General features: G+C 44.2%; 1 protein-coding gene across 2 annotated transcripts in view; it reads right to left on the reverse strand.

The window, feature by feature from the left end:
- Window positions 1-3302: 3302 nt before the first annotated feature.
- Window positions 3303-16838, reverse strand: part of htt (huntingtin) — a 264099-nt gene continuing 250563 nt past the window's right edge. For both annotated transcript variants that reach the window (XM_059974136.1, XM_059974135.1), the window contains exons 64-66: window positions 14556-14718; window positions 6080-6240; window positions 3303-3862 (exon numbers count right to left, since the gene is read on the reverse strand). In XM_059974136.1, the coding sequence (XP_059830119.1) occupies window positions 3649-3862; window positions 6080-6240; window positions 14556-14718 (538 nt within the window). In that variant the 3' untranslated portion in view covers window positions 3303-3648. The remainder of the gene's footprint in view (window positions 3863-6079; window positions 6241-14555; window positions 14719-16838) is intronic.

Below are 16838 nucleotides of genomic sequence, written 5' to 3' on the forward strand. Positions count from 1 at the left end.
TGGGAATGGAATCCTAATTGCTGATGCTGCAAAGTGTTATGCTAACAGCTACACTACTGTGCTGCTCTCAACATCAAACACATCTTATTTTCATTACACAAGTTAATAAGGTAAAATCTATAGAACTGAGGTGTGTGTATTAGAAATATACTAGATTACTACACAATGTTTGTACAATAAAATGTGAGGGTAAACACCATTTTACCTTAATCTTATCAGCTCCTACAAATGTGTTCCCTCCCACTGAATATATCATTATACCATTGGCTTATGAAACCACAATTGAAAGCACTATTTTCCTACAGTGAAAGCTCTGCTTTTTGGTACTGCACTACCTGGAGCCAATGTTGATCGTCTAAAGAGGGTACTAGCCTATATCAGAACATTACTGAGGGCATGTTCACACTGGCATCTGCTTAGCTTGGGCCTGTTAGGTCCAGCATGTTGCCAGTTAACTCAGCTTTTATTCTATGTACTATTAACTAGTTGCTCATTGTGTTCAAAACTAATGATAATCAGAAGAATCAAAATTTGATTACTGTGAAATAGTATTAAAAAAATAGAAATCTGGGAATAGTCAAGTTTTAACCCATGAAGGGAATGGAGAGAGATGGATGGTACACAGGAGGTGGACATTTAGTAAAAATTGGCATCAAGATCAGCATAACATTGTGGGACAAATGGACTGTCCAATGCTTTACTGTTTTATACAATTGCTTGTCCAATATAATTATGACTTATAATTTGTATATTGCTAAAAATATGCAGCTTGGAAAAGATTGCTGTGGAGTAACCTTATGGCTTTATGTAAAAATACTTGAATTTTCAGAATTCTACATCAGTGAAGTCACATAACAAAAATAAATCCAATAGGAGCAATGTCTTTACTCTGGGTTTAGAATGTGCAATTCACTTTAACCTGGAGTAAGTAGGGCAGTTAGGAGAAATTAAGGGATAAATGCACAATGCAGCAAAGATTGATTTTAAAAGTAAAGAGAATCAAGGGGTGTGTGCAGGAAGGTGGTGCTGAGGTAAAACATGAGCCATAATCTTACTGAATGGCAGATAAACCCTAAGATCCTAAATGACCTCTTATTGAAAATGTTATGTAACATTTTTCATGATGATAGAGACAAAGTTGAGGGTGGTGGTGGTGGTGGGGGGGGGGGGGGGGAGAAAAAAAACTGCAGATGCTGGAAATCTTTAATAAAAAACAAAGTTAGGAACACTCACAGATCAGGCAGAACCCATGGAGAGTGAAACAAGGTTAATGTTTCAGTTTAGTGACCCTTTGATAAATATCTGTATGATTGTACCATTATATTTTAGGCTTTGTCATCAATTTGTTACCTTGGTTTCACAAATTTATAATGAATAGTTTGTTTTATTTCCTTTACTCCTGTCAGTTTACATTCTGTAGCCACTTTATTAGTTACAGTTGAACCTAATAAAGTGGCCAGTGAGTGTCTGCATGTTTGTGATCTTCTGCTGCTGTAGCCCATCCATTTCAAGGTCCAATGTGTTGCATATTCACAGTTGCTCTTCTGCACACCAGTGTTGTAACTCATGGTTATCTGAGCTACTGTTGCTTTCCTCTCAGCTTGAACCAGTCTGGCCGTTCTCCTCTGATTTCTCCCATTAACAGGGAATTTTTGCCCACAGAACTCCTGCTCACCGGACTTTTTTTTTTGTTTTTCGCACCATTCTCTGTAAACTTCAGACTGTGATGCATGAAAATCCCAGGAGATCAGCAGTTTCTGAGATCCACCCTGTCTGGCAAATTCACTTAGATCACATTTCTTCCTCGTGCTGATGGTCTGAACAACAACTGAAACTCCTGACCATGTCTTGATGCATTTCTGCACTGAGTTGCTTGTACACAATTGTCTGATGAAATATTTGCATAAATGAGGTGTACCAAATAGAGTAGCCAATAAGTATATTCTTCAATTCAGAGCTGAATACAAAAGGTCACATATTGGAGGTTCTGCTTCAGCAAGTCCTTTTATTATTTTCCAAAGTGCAAATTAAGTCTTTTAGAATTAAAATGCAACATTTTAGCTAGGTTTTAATGGTACTATGAGGACTAACACTTAATACAAGGGCTCTAGCCATGTGTCCGTCATAGCCATTGTATAAACATTTGTCATATTGAGTGTCTGTGGAATTTTAAAGCAGCTTTACTGTATCTGTGTTACTATTGACAGTCTTTTTAGCCTTTACAAGAGATATATAAATTAAGAAAAACTGTAGAGACACAGTCTAACACAGGACACAGTGACAGTGTGTCAGTGTCAGGACATTGTCACAATATTATACCATGTGTAACTTTCCACTCTGTGATAAGAACTTATGCTATTGGCCGAGTTCTAAGGTTGTTAGACACTTGTTGCCAATATTTAAACCACACTGCCAGAACATGACAGAAGCACAAGATTGTACAACGTTAAATCTGGAAACTACATTGAAAACTCAAGCTTCCTCCCCCTCCCCTAACATCAAGTAGATTAAGTGTATTTTACTCAAATGAACCTGGTAGCCCTGCCAATTTCATTCGATCTTAGCGTCATGTGCAACCAATCAAGTGTCTGCCCCAGTACTAGGCATGCGGAAGAAGAGATGAAAAGATGTATTCACACACATACACCTCAACAAAACATGGGAGTACCCTATTTGTATAGCACTACAAATCCTAAATATAAAACAAGATTATTGCTTTATTGAAGCATTTCTATGGCTGATTCTGTTTCAATGCATCAAAAATGGAATTATATAGTCAAATAATCATTTAGTCAAGGTGCACGATCAGTCTAATCTTGCAAATTTACTTGCGCAACTGCACTGCAAATCTCTGATTTGAAAAAGAAATTCCAAAATGGGAAAACAAGTAATTTGATGAAGGATTCTTGAGCCAAGATGCTGAATGCTTCCAAACTCTGAGCTCTTTAATGTTTAACCTCATAATACCAAATCCAAATATGCTATGTTTCATTTTCCACGGAATATGTCACCTTGATAGAATTGGTACATTTTGCTCTTTCTTCTAGTAAGACCTGAATACCAGATCATGATATGTCTTTAACATCATAGCTAATAATAAATATATTTTTTCTTTTTATAGTACATAGAGACACTATTTCATTAAAGGAATCAAATGCTGTTTGATGGAAACCTAAATCAATGATGTATTATGGGCCCGCACCAAATGAAAATAAATACTCGCTCACACATCACATTCACACCTGTTTTTAAACCACATTCAAACTCCATCCATAGCCAAGGACAGACAGGCGTAGGAGACATTCAACATAGTGGTTTTGTTCATTGCAAATTATGGGGTAAATTCATGCATCACGAGTTTTACAATCATACATATTTTACATGATATATAAATCTTCGGTTAAAAGACAAATTATACTTATATTACCACATCTTACATCCTGAGAAGATTAATGTTTTGTGATTATATGCACTAAATTAGACATACAACCACAGTACAACAAGTAGCTGAAAGATTCAGATCATTTGGAAGGAACATGCTGGGAACGTGACTTAAGAATACTGAGTCTGCTGCAAATGAATTCTGGCAATCTGTCCCACTGTGTTTAAGGAGTTCTCCCCATGTGCCAAGTCTGCTGACACTGAAAATCAGAACTGGGCAACCTGGTGAATGCTTCGCAGGCAGGACAAGAGCTGATGATATGGAGTGCCAGGAGTTGCCACCATTTCGAACACTGACTGGAAGGCCCGGCGATCCAGCTCCTCGTCAATCTGCTTCCTGTAGAAGTCCATAGCCAGTAAGCAGAAGAGGTTGACATCCACTTGTTCAGATTTACCCATTCGGCTGATGATATGGGGAAGGCTGGGCAAGGGAGTTAAGAAATAATTTCAATTTACAAATAGCAGTATGTTCAGCAAATTGAAGCCAGCAATTCTACCTTCTCAGAAGCTTAAGGAGTTTACGCACGTCACCAAATCCTCTAAAACTTGTACACATACACTGTTGAAAGTATCCTAATGGTCACATCATGGACTGGTACATCAATCCCAATGTAAGAGACTGCAGAGAATAATGGTAACTGCCTGGTCCATCACAGGCACAGCCCTATCCACAATGACCACAGTACAGGAAGCACTGCCTCAAGGCGGCAGAAAAATAGAAAACCTCCAGCGCAATACAGGCCCTTTGGCCCACAAAGCTGTGCCAAACATGTACTTACTTTAGAAATTACCTAGGGTCACCCATAGCCCTCTATTTTCCTAAGCTCCATGTACCTATCCAGGAGTCTCTTAAAAGACCCTATCGTATCCGCCCCCACCACTGTCGCCAGCGGCCCATTCCACATACTCACCAACCTCGGTGTAAAAAAACTTACCCGACATCTCCTCTGTACCTACTTCCAAGCACCTTAAAACTGTGCCCTCTTGTGTTAGCTCTATCAGCCCTGGGAAAAAGCCTCTGACTATCCACACGATCAATGCTTCTCATCACCTTATACACCTCTATCAGGTCACATGCATCATCAAGGGTCACCACCATATAGGTCAGGGACAGAAAGTGCAGAAGCCTGAAGTTCCACAGCACCAGCTCAGGAACAGCTACTTTCCTATAACCATCAGGTTCCTGAATGAACCTGCACAACCCTAACCCTACCTTAGCAACAGAATACTATATGCCACCTCTTGTGCTATCATGGACAGTCTGTTTTTTGCACCAAGATATTGCTTTAGCTCATTTTTTATCTTCACTTTCTCTTCAATTGACTTGTACAATTGCTATTGTATGTATTGGCTGTACCTACATACCTGTGATGAGCCTCTGCAAGTTTTTCATTGGACCTGCTCCCCAAGGTATTTGTGCACATGACAAGCTTCATTTCAATTGATTTACTTCTATTCTTCCAAATTAAACACAGCATCAATCCAACTGCAATTTAACTTCAAGCTCAAATAATTGCACACAATTCTCCTCCAATCTTCACATTTCACTGAACATTTACAAGATCATTCTTTGCATCTTAGCTGCTACAATTTCTAGAATTCATATACTTTGTGAATTTTGATAAGATATAAATCTTAGCTCAGTTGTAGCACAGTCCCCTTTTGTCTCAGAAGCCAAACCCTGGTGACTTGAGGCAATTCAATATACTTCAAGCTAACATTGTGGTACTTCTAAAAGGGATACTGTCTGCCAGGCACAACTCTGAACAAATGATCTTCTAAGTGCAAAGGTGGATGCAAAATATTTCAAGACTTGACAAACTTGTAAACAACGAAGGGAGTGTTCTTTCATACATCATGGGTGGCATGGTAGTTGTAGCAGTTAGCATAATTGCTATTACAGCACCCGTGACCCAGGTTCAATTCCACCATTGTCTGTAAGGAGTTTGGCACATGTTCCAAACGACCATGTGGATTTCCTCCAGTTTTGTCCTACCTTACAAAGGTGTACAGGTTAGTAAGTCAATTGTTTACATGGATGTAATTGGGCAGCACAGGCTTAATGGGCCAGGAGGGCCTGTTGCCATGCTGTATCTCTGACTAAAATATAAAATCTTTCATGCACATGCTCTCATTACTCTAGATACATAAAATCACCATGGATTCTAAAGCTGGACCACGCCTCCATTTATCCAATCCCAACCTGTATTCCACCACCACGCCAACTTACTGTTTATCAATACAAACACCCATGAAAATGAAACAATATTTTTTGCTCCAATTCATTTGTAACATGCTCCAAATTTGCCACAATCCCAGTTTAAAGAATTGAGCTTTGTATTTATCCCTCTCACTCTTGTGGTCTGGCTCAGAGAGACTCAGTAATGAAACACAAGAAAAATTATAACACTCACCAGAACTTAGCAATAAAACATAAAAGATAAATATGTAAATTTATATGGTGGTCTTCAGGATTGCAGATCGTAGTTATGCTTAACATACTTGGTAACTACCTGGCACCTATAACCCTGTTAGGTCACAGAAATACCCCAAATAATTAACAACTCCAGAGTTAGCATGCATTTTAGAATTAGAATTTTCAATTCCAAGTACACGTGCATTTTTTTGGTAAGGATACAGAGCTGAGATCCATGCGCTGGTTGATGCACTGACAAAGAAACAAGACAGGCTCCACATGGCCATCGCTATTGGAGTTCTCTGCGTGAAGTTCGACAGTGACAACATTACCCAGTCCCTCACCATGGAAGACTGTCCAGTATTGTGCAAGGTCTGAAACACCTGCAAAGGAAACAGAACTGTTCTGTAATAGGGATACAATTCATAGAATCATTCAGCTCATCACGTTTATGCTGACTGTGATACTTGTGTACGCTAATCCCATCTGCCCACGTTAAGTTCATATCCCTCTTTGCCTTTCCTATCCCAAGTACCTGTCCTCCACTACTACTTCTGGTTGTCTATTCCAGATAATCACCTCCCTCAGTGTAAAAAAAATCCCCTCAGATCTCCATTAAACTGTTTCCTAGTTAAAGACCACCCTGCCCCCAGAAAAAGACTCCTACACTACTGTATGCTCATTGTAGTTTAATGAACCCACTGCAATGTCACCTCTCAGCCTCTTACATTCCAGTGAGAATAAACAGCCTCCCCAGTCTTTCCAATACACCCCTCTATTCCAGACACTATCTTGGTGAGTATCTTCTGCACTCTATCCACTGTTCCACATACTTACAACTGCGTGGCACCTAGAACCATTCACAATAGTCTAAATGCCATCAAAACACCATTTTTTTACAATTGTAATGTGATGTCCTCTTATAATAAATGGCTCAGCCTATGAAGGCAAAAACAACAAATGGTTGCCTGACCACCATATCCACCTGTCTCTTTGTTTCTAAGGAGACATGGACTTGCGTGTCATGTGCCTCTATACATCAGTGCTCTTAAGGTCCCAGCTACTTACTTTACATGTTGTGCCAACATTTGACGTCACAAAATGCATGAACTCACATTTGTCTGCCTTTGCTCAGGCTAACTTTCTAGCTGAGCTATGCCACTGTGTATCCCAGGTTTTGCCATCTATAACTCTTTTTTCATGGCATCTTCAAACTTACTAATCAGCCCACCTACATTCTCGTATTTATATCAGTCAATAAGTGTCCCAGCACTGATCCCTACAGTTACACTACTGGTTGCAGACCTGTTAGACAACAGGACATTGGAACATATTTAAGCCATTCAGCCCATCTAAACTGCTCTGCCATTTTATCAATGTTGACCATGGTTTCTGACCTTCAGTCAGAAACAAAACCTGCACAACAGCATACTTATCACTAAGCAAGTTTTGGATACTTTTGTCAACATGTCTCAGATCCCTTATGTCTTAAGGTTGTGGATGAGCCCATTATGTGGGATCTTGTCAAATGGCTTTCCAAAGTCCACAGGAATCAGATCTACTGCTTTCCCTTCATTAAATTTCTTAGTTGGCTCCTCAAAAACTCAGATTATGAAACATGACACCCTTGAACAAAAACCATGCTGATTCCTAATCAATCCCTGTCTTTCAAATGAACGTACATCCCGTCTCGTACATACCTTCAACAATTCCCCTGCCATTCAGGCAAAGCTCACTGGCCTGTAGTTTCCAAGCTTAGCCTAACTACCTTCTTTGAACAAGGGGCAACATTAGCTATCCTCCAGTCTTCTACTACCTTGCCTGTAGCTAACAAAGGTGCAAAATTCTCCTATCCTGGGTTAGATTCTGTCAGGTACTCGAGATTTTCAACCTAATGTGTACTGATAGGTCTAACACTTCCTTCCTGATACAAATCATAAAGCTTCCATACATGGACAGCAGAGAGCATCCCAATCATGCTTTAGTAGGGAAACACCAATGCCCAGCAACAAATAAAAAGACCACAGAAAGTGGTGGTTACAGCCCAGTCCAACACAGGCAAAATATTCCCCACCACTGAATATGTTTACATGGAGCAATGCCACAAGAAAGCAGCATCAAATGTCAAAGACCCCCATCATTCAGGTCATGCTCTCGTCTCGCTACAACTTTTGGGCAAGAGGGACGGAAGCCTTAGGTCCCACACATTCAGATTCAGGAACAGTTATTACCCTGCAACCATTAGGCTCCTGAATGGAAGTAGATAATTTCACTCACCACAACTCTGAACTGATTCCACAGACTTGCTTTCAAGGATTCTACAACATACACTCTCATAAATTGTTTTCTTTTACACAATGGTTATTTGTCAGTCTTTATGTATAGTTTTTAAAAATATATTCTATGTCTTTATTTTCCTGTAAATGCCTGCAAGAAAATGAATCTCAAGATAGTATAATAAATTTACTTTGACAACACAGTGCTCCCTTATTTCTCTAACATACACATCTTTGTCCCTGGTGAATGCCAAAAACACATATTCATTTAGGACTTCAACACATGCCTCGCTTCAAACACATACACATTCTTATTAATTCTACTTACTAAAATAATGTCATGGCCCCTAATTTCTTTATTTTTTTTTTACATAATTCCATCCTAATAAGAACTATGAGATAATTACCTACACTAGGGACTTTATTTGTAAAGGAAACCTTAATTCTCACTTGTCTGGTTAACTGTTCAGGCTTTTGACAAGTTGTTTTTAAAGCACATAAGATTTATTCATTTACTTTTATAATTGGCTGCTCCAGAGAAGCCTTGTTGGTCACAGGCAAACTAAGCCCTTGTAAAGGAAATTAGATAACGATACAAGAGAACAAAAACAAAGTAGAATAAGCTGGTAAAAATACAAATTAATGGCAGTGGAGGCTCCTGAAGCAAAGCACTGGCACAGGCTACTTGTAACAGACACAAAATACTGGAGGAACTCAGCAGATCAGGCAGCATCTAGAGAAAGTAATGGAGTGTAGCGATGTGCTACACACAGTGCTGAAATAATGACACGCAGTCGGTAAGTCGTTTCGAGATTAGTTTATTCAAACTTCTCGGCACTGGCATTTAATCCCTAGCGCCTGCCCTCTCCGGGCAGAAATGACGTCAGAGGTACATTACCAAAGTCTCAAAGTCACAAATAGCGCGCTGGATATTTGTGAGCTGGTTCGCCTGCACAGAAAGTGGGTCGCCACATAATCGCCCCCCCCCCCCCCCAGAACTGGCGATACACCCCCAATGTCCAGAGTCTGGATCAGCCTCTGTTTGGAAGGTATGCCTCTGCGCCGCGGTGCCTGAACCTCAACTGGCTGTGCCAAGTCCACATGGGCTGGTTTGAGTCGGTCCACCGTGAAAACCTCCTCTTTCCCCCCAATGTCCAGAATGTACGTGGACCCATTGTTGTTGATCACCTTGAACAGCCCCTCGTACGGCCGCTGTAGCTGTGCCCGGTGTCTGCCCCTTCGTACAAACACAAACTTACAGTTCTGTATGTCTTTGGGTACATGGGTCGGGGTCTGTCTGCGCTGTGAAGTCGGTATGGGGGCCAGGTTGCCGAGCCTTTCACATAGTCTGTCCAGGACTGCTGCGGGTTCTTCCTCTTGCCCCCTTGGGGCTGGTATGAACTCTCCTTGGACGGCCAGGGGTGCGCCGTACACCAACTAGGCCGACGAGTTGTGCAGATCCTCTTTGGGCGCTGTGCGAATTCCAAGCAGGACCCAGGGAAGCTCGTCCACCTAGTTAGGTCCTCTCAGGCTGGCCATGAGGGCCGACTTCAAGTGACGGTGGAAGCGTTCCACTAGTCTGTTCGACTGTGGGTGGTAGGCAGTTGTGTGGTGTAGCTGCACTCCCAACAGGCTGGCCACAGCCGACCACAATCTGGCGCCTCTGTTGGAGGTAATGTGAACTGGGCGCCTCTGTTGGAGGTAATGTGGGCCGGTACCCTGAAGTGTGCTACCCAGGTTGCAATCAGTGCTCGGGCGCAGAAATCAGCAGATGTGTCGGTGAGCGGGACTGCCTCTGGCCACCTTGTGAACCGGTCTACCATAGTTAGGAGGTACCACGCTCCTCGGGACACTGGTAGGGGGCCCATGATATCCACATGAATGTGGTCGAACCTCCGGTGGGTGGGTTCAAATTGCTGCGGCGGGGCTTTAGTGTGCCACTATACCTTGGCTGTTTGGCACTGCGCGCACTTTCTGGCCCATTCACTGAGCTGCTTGCCAAGTCTGTGCCACGCAAACTTGCTGGAGAGCAGCCGGACGGTTGTCCTGATAGACGGGTGCATAAAACTGTGTATGGAGTCGAAAACTCACTGCCTCCAGGCTGCTGGGATGATGGGGCGAGGTTGGCTGGTAGCCACGTCGCACAGAAGGGTCCTCTCACCTGGGCCTACGAGAAAGTCCTGCGGCTGCAAACCCGAGACTGCGGTCCTGTAGCTGGGCATCTCATCGTCTACCTGCTGCGCCTCCGCCAGTGCTGCATAGTCCACCCCCAGGGACAGGGCCTGTATAGCTGGTCTGGAGAGTGTGTCCGCCACGACATTGTCCTTTCCCGAGACATGCTGGATGTCCGTCGTGTACTTGAATATGTAGGACAGATGTCGCTGCTGGAGAGTCGACCAAGGATCAGACACCTTCATGAATGCAAAGGTCAACGGTTTGTGGTCCGTGAACGCGGTGAACGGCCTGCCTTCTAAGAAGTACCTGAAATGCCGGATTGCCAGATACAGTGCCAACAGCTCCCAGTCAAAAGCACTGTACTTGAGTTCGGGTGGTCATAGGTGCTTGCTGAAGAACACCAGGGGTTGCCAGCTCCCCTCGATGAGCTGCTCCAGCACCCCGCCGACTGCTGTGTCGGTTGCGTCCACCGTGAGTGCGGTGCGGTCGGAACATCTGTTCTGGGGTGCACCAGCATTGCGGCATCCGCCAAGGCTTCCTTGGCTTTAACGAAAGCGGCTGCGGCCTCCTCGTCCCAAGTGATGTCCTTGCCTTTACCTGACATCAGGGTGTACAAAGGGCGCATGATACGGGCTGCTGAGGGGAGGAAACGGTGGTAGAATTACTATCTAAATGGAGTCAAGTTAGGAAAAGGGGAAGTACAACGAGATCTAGGTGTTCTTGTACATCAGTTAATGAAAGCAAGCATGCAGGTACAGCAGGCAGTGAAGAAAGCTAATGGCATGCTGGCCTTTATAACAAGAGGAATTGAGTATAGGAGTAAAGAGGTCCTTCTGCAGCTGTACAGGGCCCTGGTGAGACCCCACCTGGAGTATTGTGTGCAGTTTTGGTCTCCAAATTTGAGGAAGGACATTCTTGCTATTGAGGGAGTGCAGCGTAGGTTCACAAGGTTAATTCCTGGAATGGCGGGACTGTCATATGTTGAAAGATTGGAGCGACTGGGCTTGTATACACTGGAATTTAGAAGGATGAGCGGGGATCTGATTGAGACATATAAGATTATTAAGGGATTGGATACGCTGCAGGCAGGAAGCATGTTCCTGCTGATGGGTGAGTCCAGAACTAGAGGCCACAGTTTAAGAATAAGGGGTAGGCCATTTAGAACAGAGATGCGGAAGAACTTTTTCACCCAGAGAGTGGTGGATATGTGGAATGCTCTGCCCCAGAAGGCAGTGGAGGTCAAGTCACTGGATGCATTCAACAGAGAGTTAGATAGAGCTCTTATAGATAGCGGGGTCAAGGGATATGGGGAGAGGGCAGGAACGGGGTACTGATTGTGTATGATCAGCCATGATCACAGTGAATGGTGGTGCTGGCTAGAAGGGCCGAATGGCCTGCTCCTGCACCTACTGACTATTGTCTATAGAAGTTCACCATACCAATGAACTTCTGTAGGCCTTTGACTGTGTTGGGCTGGGCAAAGTGGCGGATTGCATCTACCTTGGCGGGTAGAGGTGTTGCCCCGTCTTTGGTAATCCTGTGGCCCAGGTATCGATACCGAACTGGCATTTGGCTGGGTTGATCGTGAGGCCGAAATCACTCAGGCGGGAGTAGAGCTGGCGGAGGTGGGACAGATGTTCCTGGCAACTACTGCTGGCTATAAAGATGTCGTCCAAATAGATGAACGCAAAGTCCAGGTCGCGTCCCACCTCATCCATTAGCCGCTGGAACGTCTGTGCGGCATTCTTCAGACCAAACTGCATTCAGATGAACTCGAACAGGCCGAACGGGGTGATAAGTACTGTTTTGGGGATGTCTTCAGGGTGCACCGGGATTTGATGGTATCCCCAGATGAGGCCTACTTTGGAAAATATTCTTGCCCTGTGCAGGTTTGCTGCAAAGTCCTGTATGTGCCGCACAGGGTAGCGGTCTGGAGTTGTAGCCTCGTTCAGTCTGCGGTAGTTGCCGCATGGTCTCCAAACCCCAGCTGCTTTGGGCACCATGTGCAGGGGGAAGGCCCATGGGCTGTCGGACATCCGTACGATCCCCAATTCCTCCATCCTCTTGAACTCCTCCTTTGCCAGGCAGAGCTTTTCCGGGGGGAGCCTTCGTGCACGGGCATGGAGGGGTGGTCCCTTGGTCAGGATGTGATGCTGAACCCCATGTCTGGGCATGGCTGTCGTGAACTGCGGTGCCAGAATCGATGGAAAGTCCGCCAGGATTCTGGTGAATTTGTTGTTTGACAGCGTGATGGAGTCCAGGTGTGGGGCTGGCAATTTGGCTTCACCCAGGGAGAACATCTGGGAAGTCTTGGCATGTACCAGTCTTTTCCCTTGCAAGTCGACCAGCAGGCTGTGAGCTCGCAAGAAGTCCGCCCCCAGGAGTGGTTGGGCCACGGTGGCCAGTGTCAAGTCCCACATGAACTGGCTGGCGCTGAACTGCAGCTGCACTGTGCGGGTGTCATAGGTCCATATCGTGCTGCCGTTTGCGGCCCTCAGGGTGGGTCCTGGCTTCCTGTTGCGGGAATTTCCGCTCTGGTGTTGACCAAGAAGCGGCGTCCTGACTGTTTGTCCCATACGTATAAGAGGCTGTCTTGGTGGCCAGTCGCCATAGTCATTAGCGGCAGCTGGCCCTGGCCCTTGTAGGGTGGGCGACAATGGCGGGCTTTTGTGCCCTGCCGCTGGTGGTAGAAACACCACTGTTCACTGGCCTCCTCACTCCTGCCTCTGTGTTGTGTGTGCCCCCCTGCCGGGCCTGGTCTGGTCCGCTGTTGGGCGTGTGGCCTGGTAATCTGACTGACGGATGCCACGCTCTCCATCTTGGCTTTCCACCGCACGTCTGCCCGGGCCACCACCTTCCGGGGGTCGCTGAAATCTGCGTCGGCCAGCAGCAGATGTATGTCCTCAGGCAGTCGCTCTTGGAACGCTTGCTCAAACATGAGGCAGGGCTTGTGTCCGTCAACCAGGGCCAGCATCTCATTCATCAATGCTGATGGCAGTCTGTCTCCCAAACCGTCCAGGTGAAGCAGGCAGGCACATGAGAGGCCAAAGGTCCCAATGATTAGCGCTTTGAATGCTTCATATTTGCCTTCTTTTGGGGGTGACTGTATGAAATCCGCAACCTGGGTGGCTGTCTCCTGGTCAAGAGCGCTCACCACGTGAAAGTAACGCGTGGAATCAGAAGATATCTGCCGAATCTGGAACTGGGCTTCTGCTCGGCTAAACCACATGCGTGGTCCATAAAGTTGGCAGTTTTAGTGAAACTGCATGAACAGATGAAGAGTCGGTCATCTTTGGTCCAAATCCCGTTTGGACCATCGGGGTCACCGATGTAGCAATATGCTACACACAGCGCTGAAATAACGACACGCAGCCAGTAAGTCGCTTTGAGACTAGTTTATTCAAACTTTGCAGCGCTGGCATTTAATCCCTAGCGCCCGCCCTCTCCGGGCGGAAATGACATCAGAGGTGCATTACCAAAGTCTCCCCCCGTGCGCTGGCTACTTGTGAGCTGGTTCGCCTGCGCAGAAAGTGGGTTGCCACAGGAGTCATTTTTTCATGCTGAGACCCTTTAGCGGGACTTGAAAGGAATGGGAAAAGCCATAATAAGAAAGCACCGGGGGGGGGGGGGGGGGGCAGGGGAAAGAGAGAAGAAGTGATGGAGTACATTCTGGCAGATGATATGTGAGACCAGATGAGGGGCTAGGTAGCTGAATGGGGGAGGGGGAATGAAATAAGAAGCTAGGATTTGATAAGTGGAAAAGGTAAAGGGCTTAAGAAATCTAATAGGTGAGGAGATAGTTGGGAGAAAGGGAAGGAGGAGGGGCACCAGAAGAGGTGATAGGCAGGTGAGGAAAAGAAAAGGGGTAGGAGGGGAGCCAAAATGGGGTATGGATAAAGAAAGGAGAGAGGGAGAAATTATCGTGAGTTAGAGAAATTGATGTTCATGGCAACAAGTTGGAGGCTATCTAGACAGAATATTCATCCAATCTTAAGAGTGGCTGCATCATGGCAGTAGATGAGGTCTTGGGCTGACATGGAAATGGGCAGTGGAATTAAAATATTTGGCGTTGGGAAATCCTGCTTGTTGCGGATGGAGCAAAGGAGCTTGATGAAGCACCTGTGGAATTCCTCAGCAGTCTGTCTGTTATTCTAGATTTTCAGCAAGCATTTTCAGAAACTTGTGTCACAGAATAGTTGACCGGTTTTAGGACTGCAAGCTTTATATCGTAGCAAACAGAGACATACCTTGTAAACAACTGTGGCCATGAACTGTGGATAGGGCTGCTGATTGGAAATAAATTCCCCAATAACCTTATTCATCACATCTTGTGGTGGAAAGAAATCATCAAGGAATTGTGGCAAAATCCGTGCCACAACCCGCGCCTCACAAGGGAAACCTCTCCGAATTCTAACAGAGAACAAGAAATTCAGTTGAAAAAGCAGCAAGCAACTTGGACAAACTGAAAATAAGACTTTTATATATTCTATAAACATCTGATGCTTTCAATTCATAACAGCTGTAAGCAAAATGGAAACACAAGGATTATTCTTCAATTAACAGGTAGGACATTTCCAAAGGAGAATAATTTCAATTTATGTTTATCTACTTCATTAGATTGCTGGTTCACAGGCCCGCTTTTCACTTGATTCTCCCATCTCCTCCACTCACCTGCTTGCTCCACATCTGGTCTCACCTGCCAGCTTTTAGACCTTCCCCCTCCCTCCATCTTCTTATTGGTTTCTTTCCCCTTCCTTTCCAGTCCTTACGATGGGTTTCAGCCCAAAACACTGATTGCTTAAATAGTTACTGCCTGACTTGATGAGTTGCTCCACCATTTGCCTGTTCTGCTCAAAGGCTAACTGCCCCAGTTTGGAGGTTGTATATGGCATTATAAAGCACTGGTGGTGCACTATATGGGGTTCTGCTCACACAGTACAGGATGTGATATTACAGTAGAGGATACAGGAGACTCATCAGGAAATTGCTCGGATTATGAGGAGAGATTAGTTAGGCTGTGTTTGCTTTCTGTAGTGTTGAGGCACCTTTTTCCCTGATAAAAGGTATAAAGAATTATGAGATTAGATACAGCAATAAGAAACTATCTTCCTTTTTGTGGGTTGTCTAAAATAAGAGTTCAATCCATAAAATGAGAGGCATGAGGTTTAAAAGGGATCTAAAGAGGATTCTTCCCCACAAGAGAGTGACTGGAGTCTGGAATGCACTGCATAATGAAGTGGCGGAGGCAGACACTCTCACATTTAAGCACTTAGACAAACTTTTAAAATGTCAAGGCCTTGGACCAAATGCAGGACAATGGAGCTAGTATAGAAAAGTAGCATGGTTGGATCCTGGTGATTTTGTGATCCGAAGGTTCTTTGGAAGTCAAGAATAAGGCATGAAATTATTGCTTGTGGCTGTTTCATTCAGTGTTACAAGAACGAAGAATGTGCAAAGGAGTCAAGTGAACAGAAAGTACTGATTGTCTCAGACTAAAGGTAAACAAAACTCCAGTGATAACAATTAACCTATAAAATAGCTGATTCAAGTGGTACGACTTCTGCTATAGATAACTAAAAAGTATCTAGAAAAAATACAGACTCAACTGTACCACAATTACTGGAAAATTCACTGAACAATTATGCAAGTGATTATATAAAATACAAGCAAGCATTTGACAGTTGAAATAAAAAAATCTATTCTACACACTAATTCAACATCACCAATGGCCTGTTTCTGTGCTGTGTGATGCTTTGACTGAGAACTTTCAGAGTTAATTGGCAGGGAGCATGATGTTGTACAAAGTCACTCTCCATGGAAACAAAGCCAGTGCTTACCCCACCTTCGTACACTATGTCCTGTGGCTAAAAGCCATCAAAGCTAGAAACAGGAAAGAAAATACTTAAGGACAAATGTACCTGTTAAAAATAAGACTTGGCTACGTGGCATTTGCTAGTCTATGTGATAACTGACACACTGGTGAGAAGGTACAAGATTTCTAAATGAAAGACTGCATCTTGAATTCAGAAACATAAGTTAAACAAAAGCATCTGAACACTAACTTTAGGTCTTTATTCCCTTACGTACCAAATACCATTCTGAACAGTAATGTGTTTCAATCAATATCAAATGACTTGTGTCTATTTCCAGGGTTAATTGTAGGCAAGAAAATCACAGAACAAGTCTTCACACTTCTACACCATAGTTTTCATATTCACAAACTTTGGTACCGAATGTTACAGTCCCTGAAGTGTCATAAGTCTCACTATGAAAGGGTCTCTGCCCCCTGACAGAATGCTACTGTATTTTTCCCTTGATGAATGCTCCATTCAGTGCTGAAACCTCTTCTGTGTTGTCCACTGTTCAACAGCCAGCTCTGTACGGCAGGCACCCAGCAGCTAGACACAGCAAGGTATGTTTACTCAGCGGACCCACTCGAAGCTGAATATAGCCCAAACCAAAACCCACCAGGATCGATCCAAAGAAACCTCCAGCATGGCGTTCAGAAATTGCAAATTAGAGAAATTGAA

Source organism: Hypanus sabinus, chromosome 7 (assembly GCF_030144855.1).
Source record: "Hypanus sabinus isolate sHypSab1 chromosome 7, sHypSab1.hap1, whole genome shotgun sequence".
NCBI classification, from domain to species: Eukaryota; Metazoa; Chordata; class Chondrichthyes; order Myliobatiformes; family Dasyatidae; genus Hypanus; species Hypanus sabinus.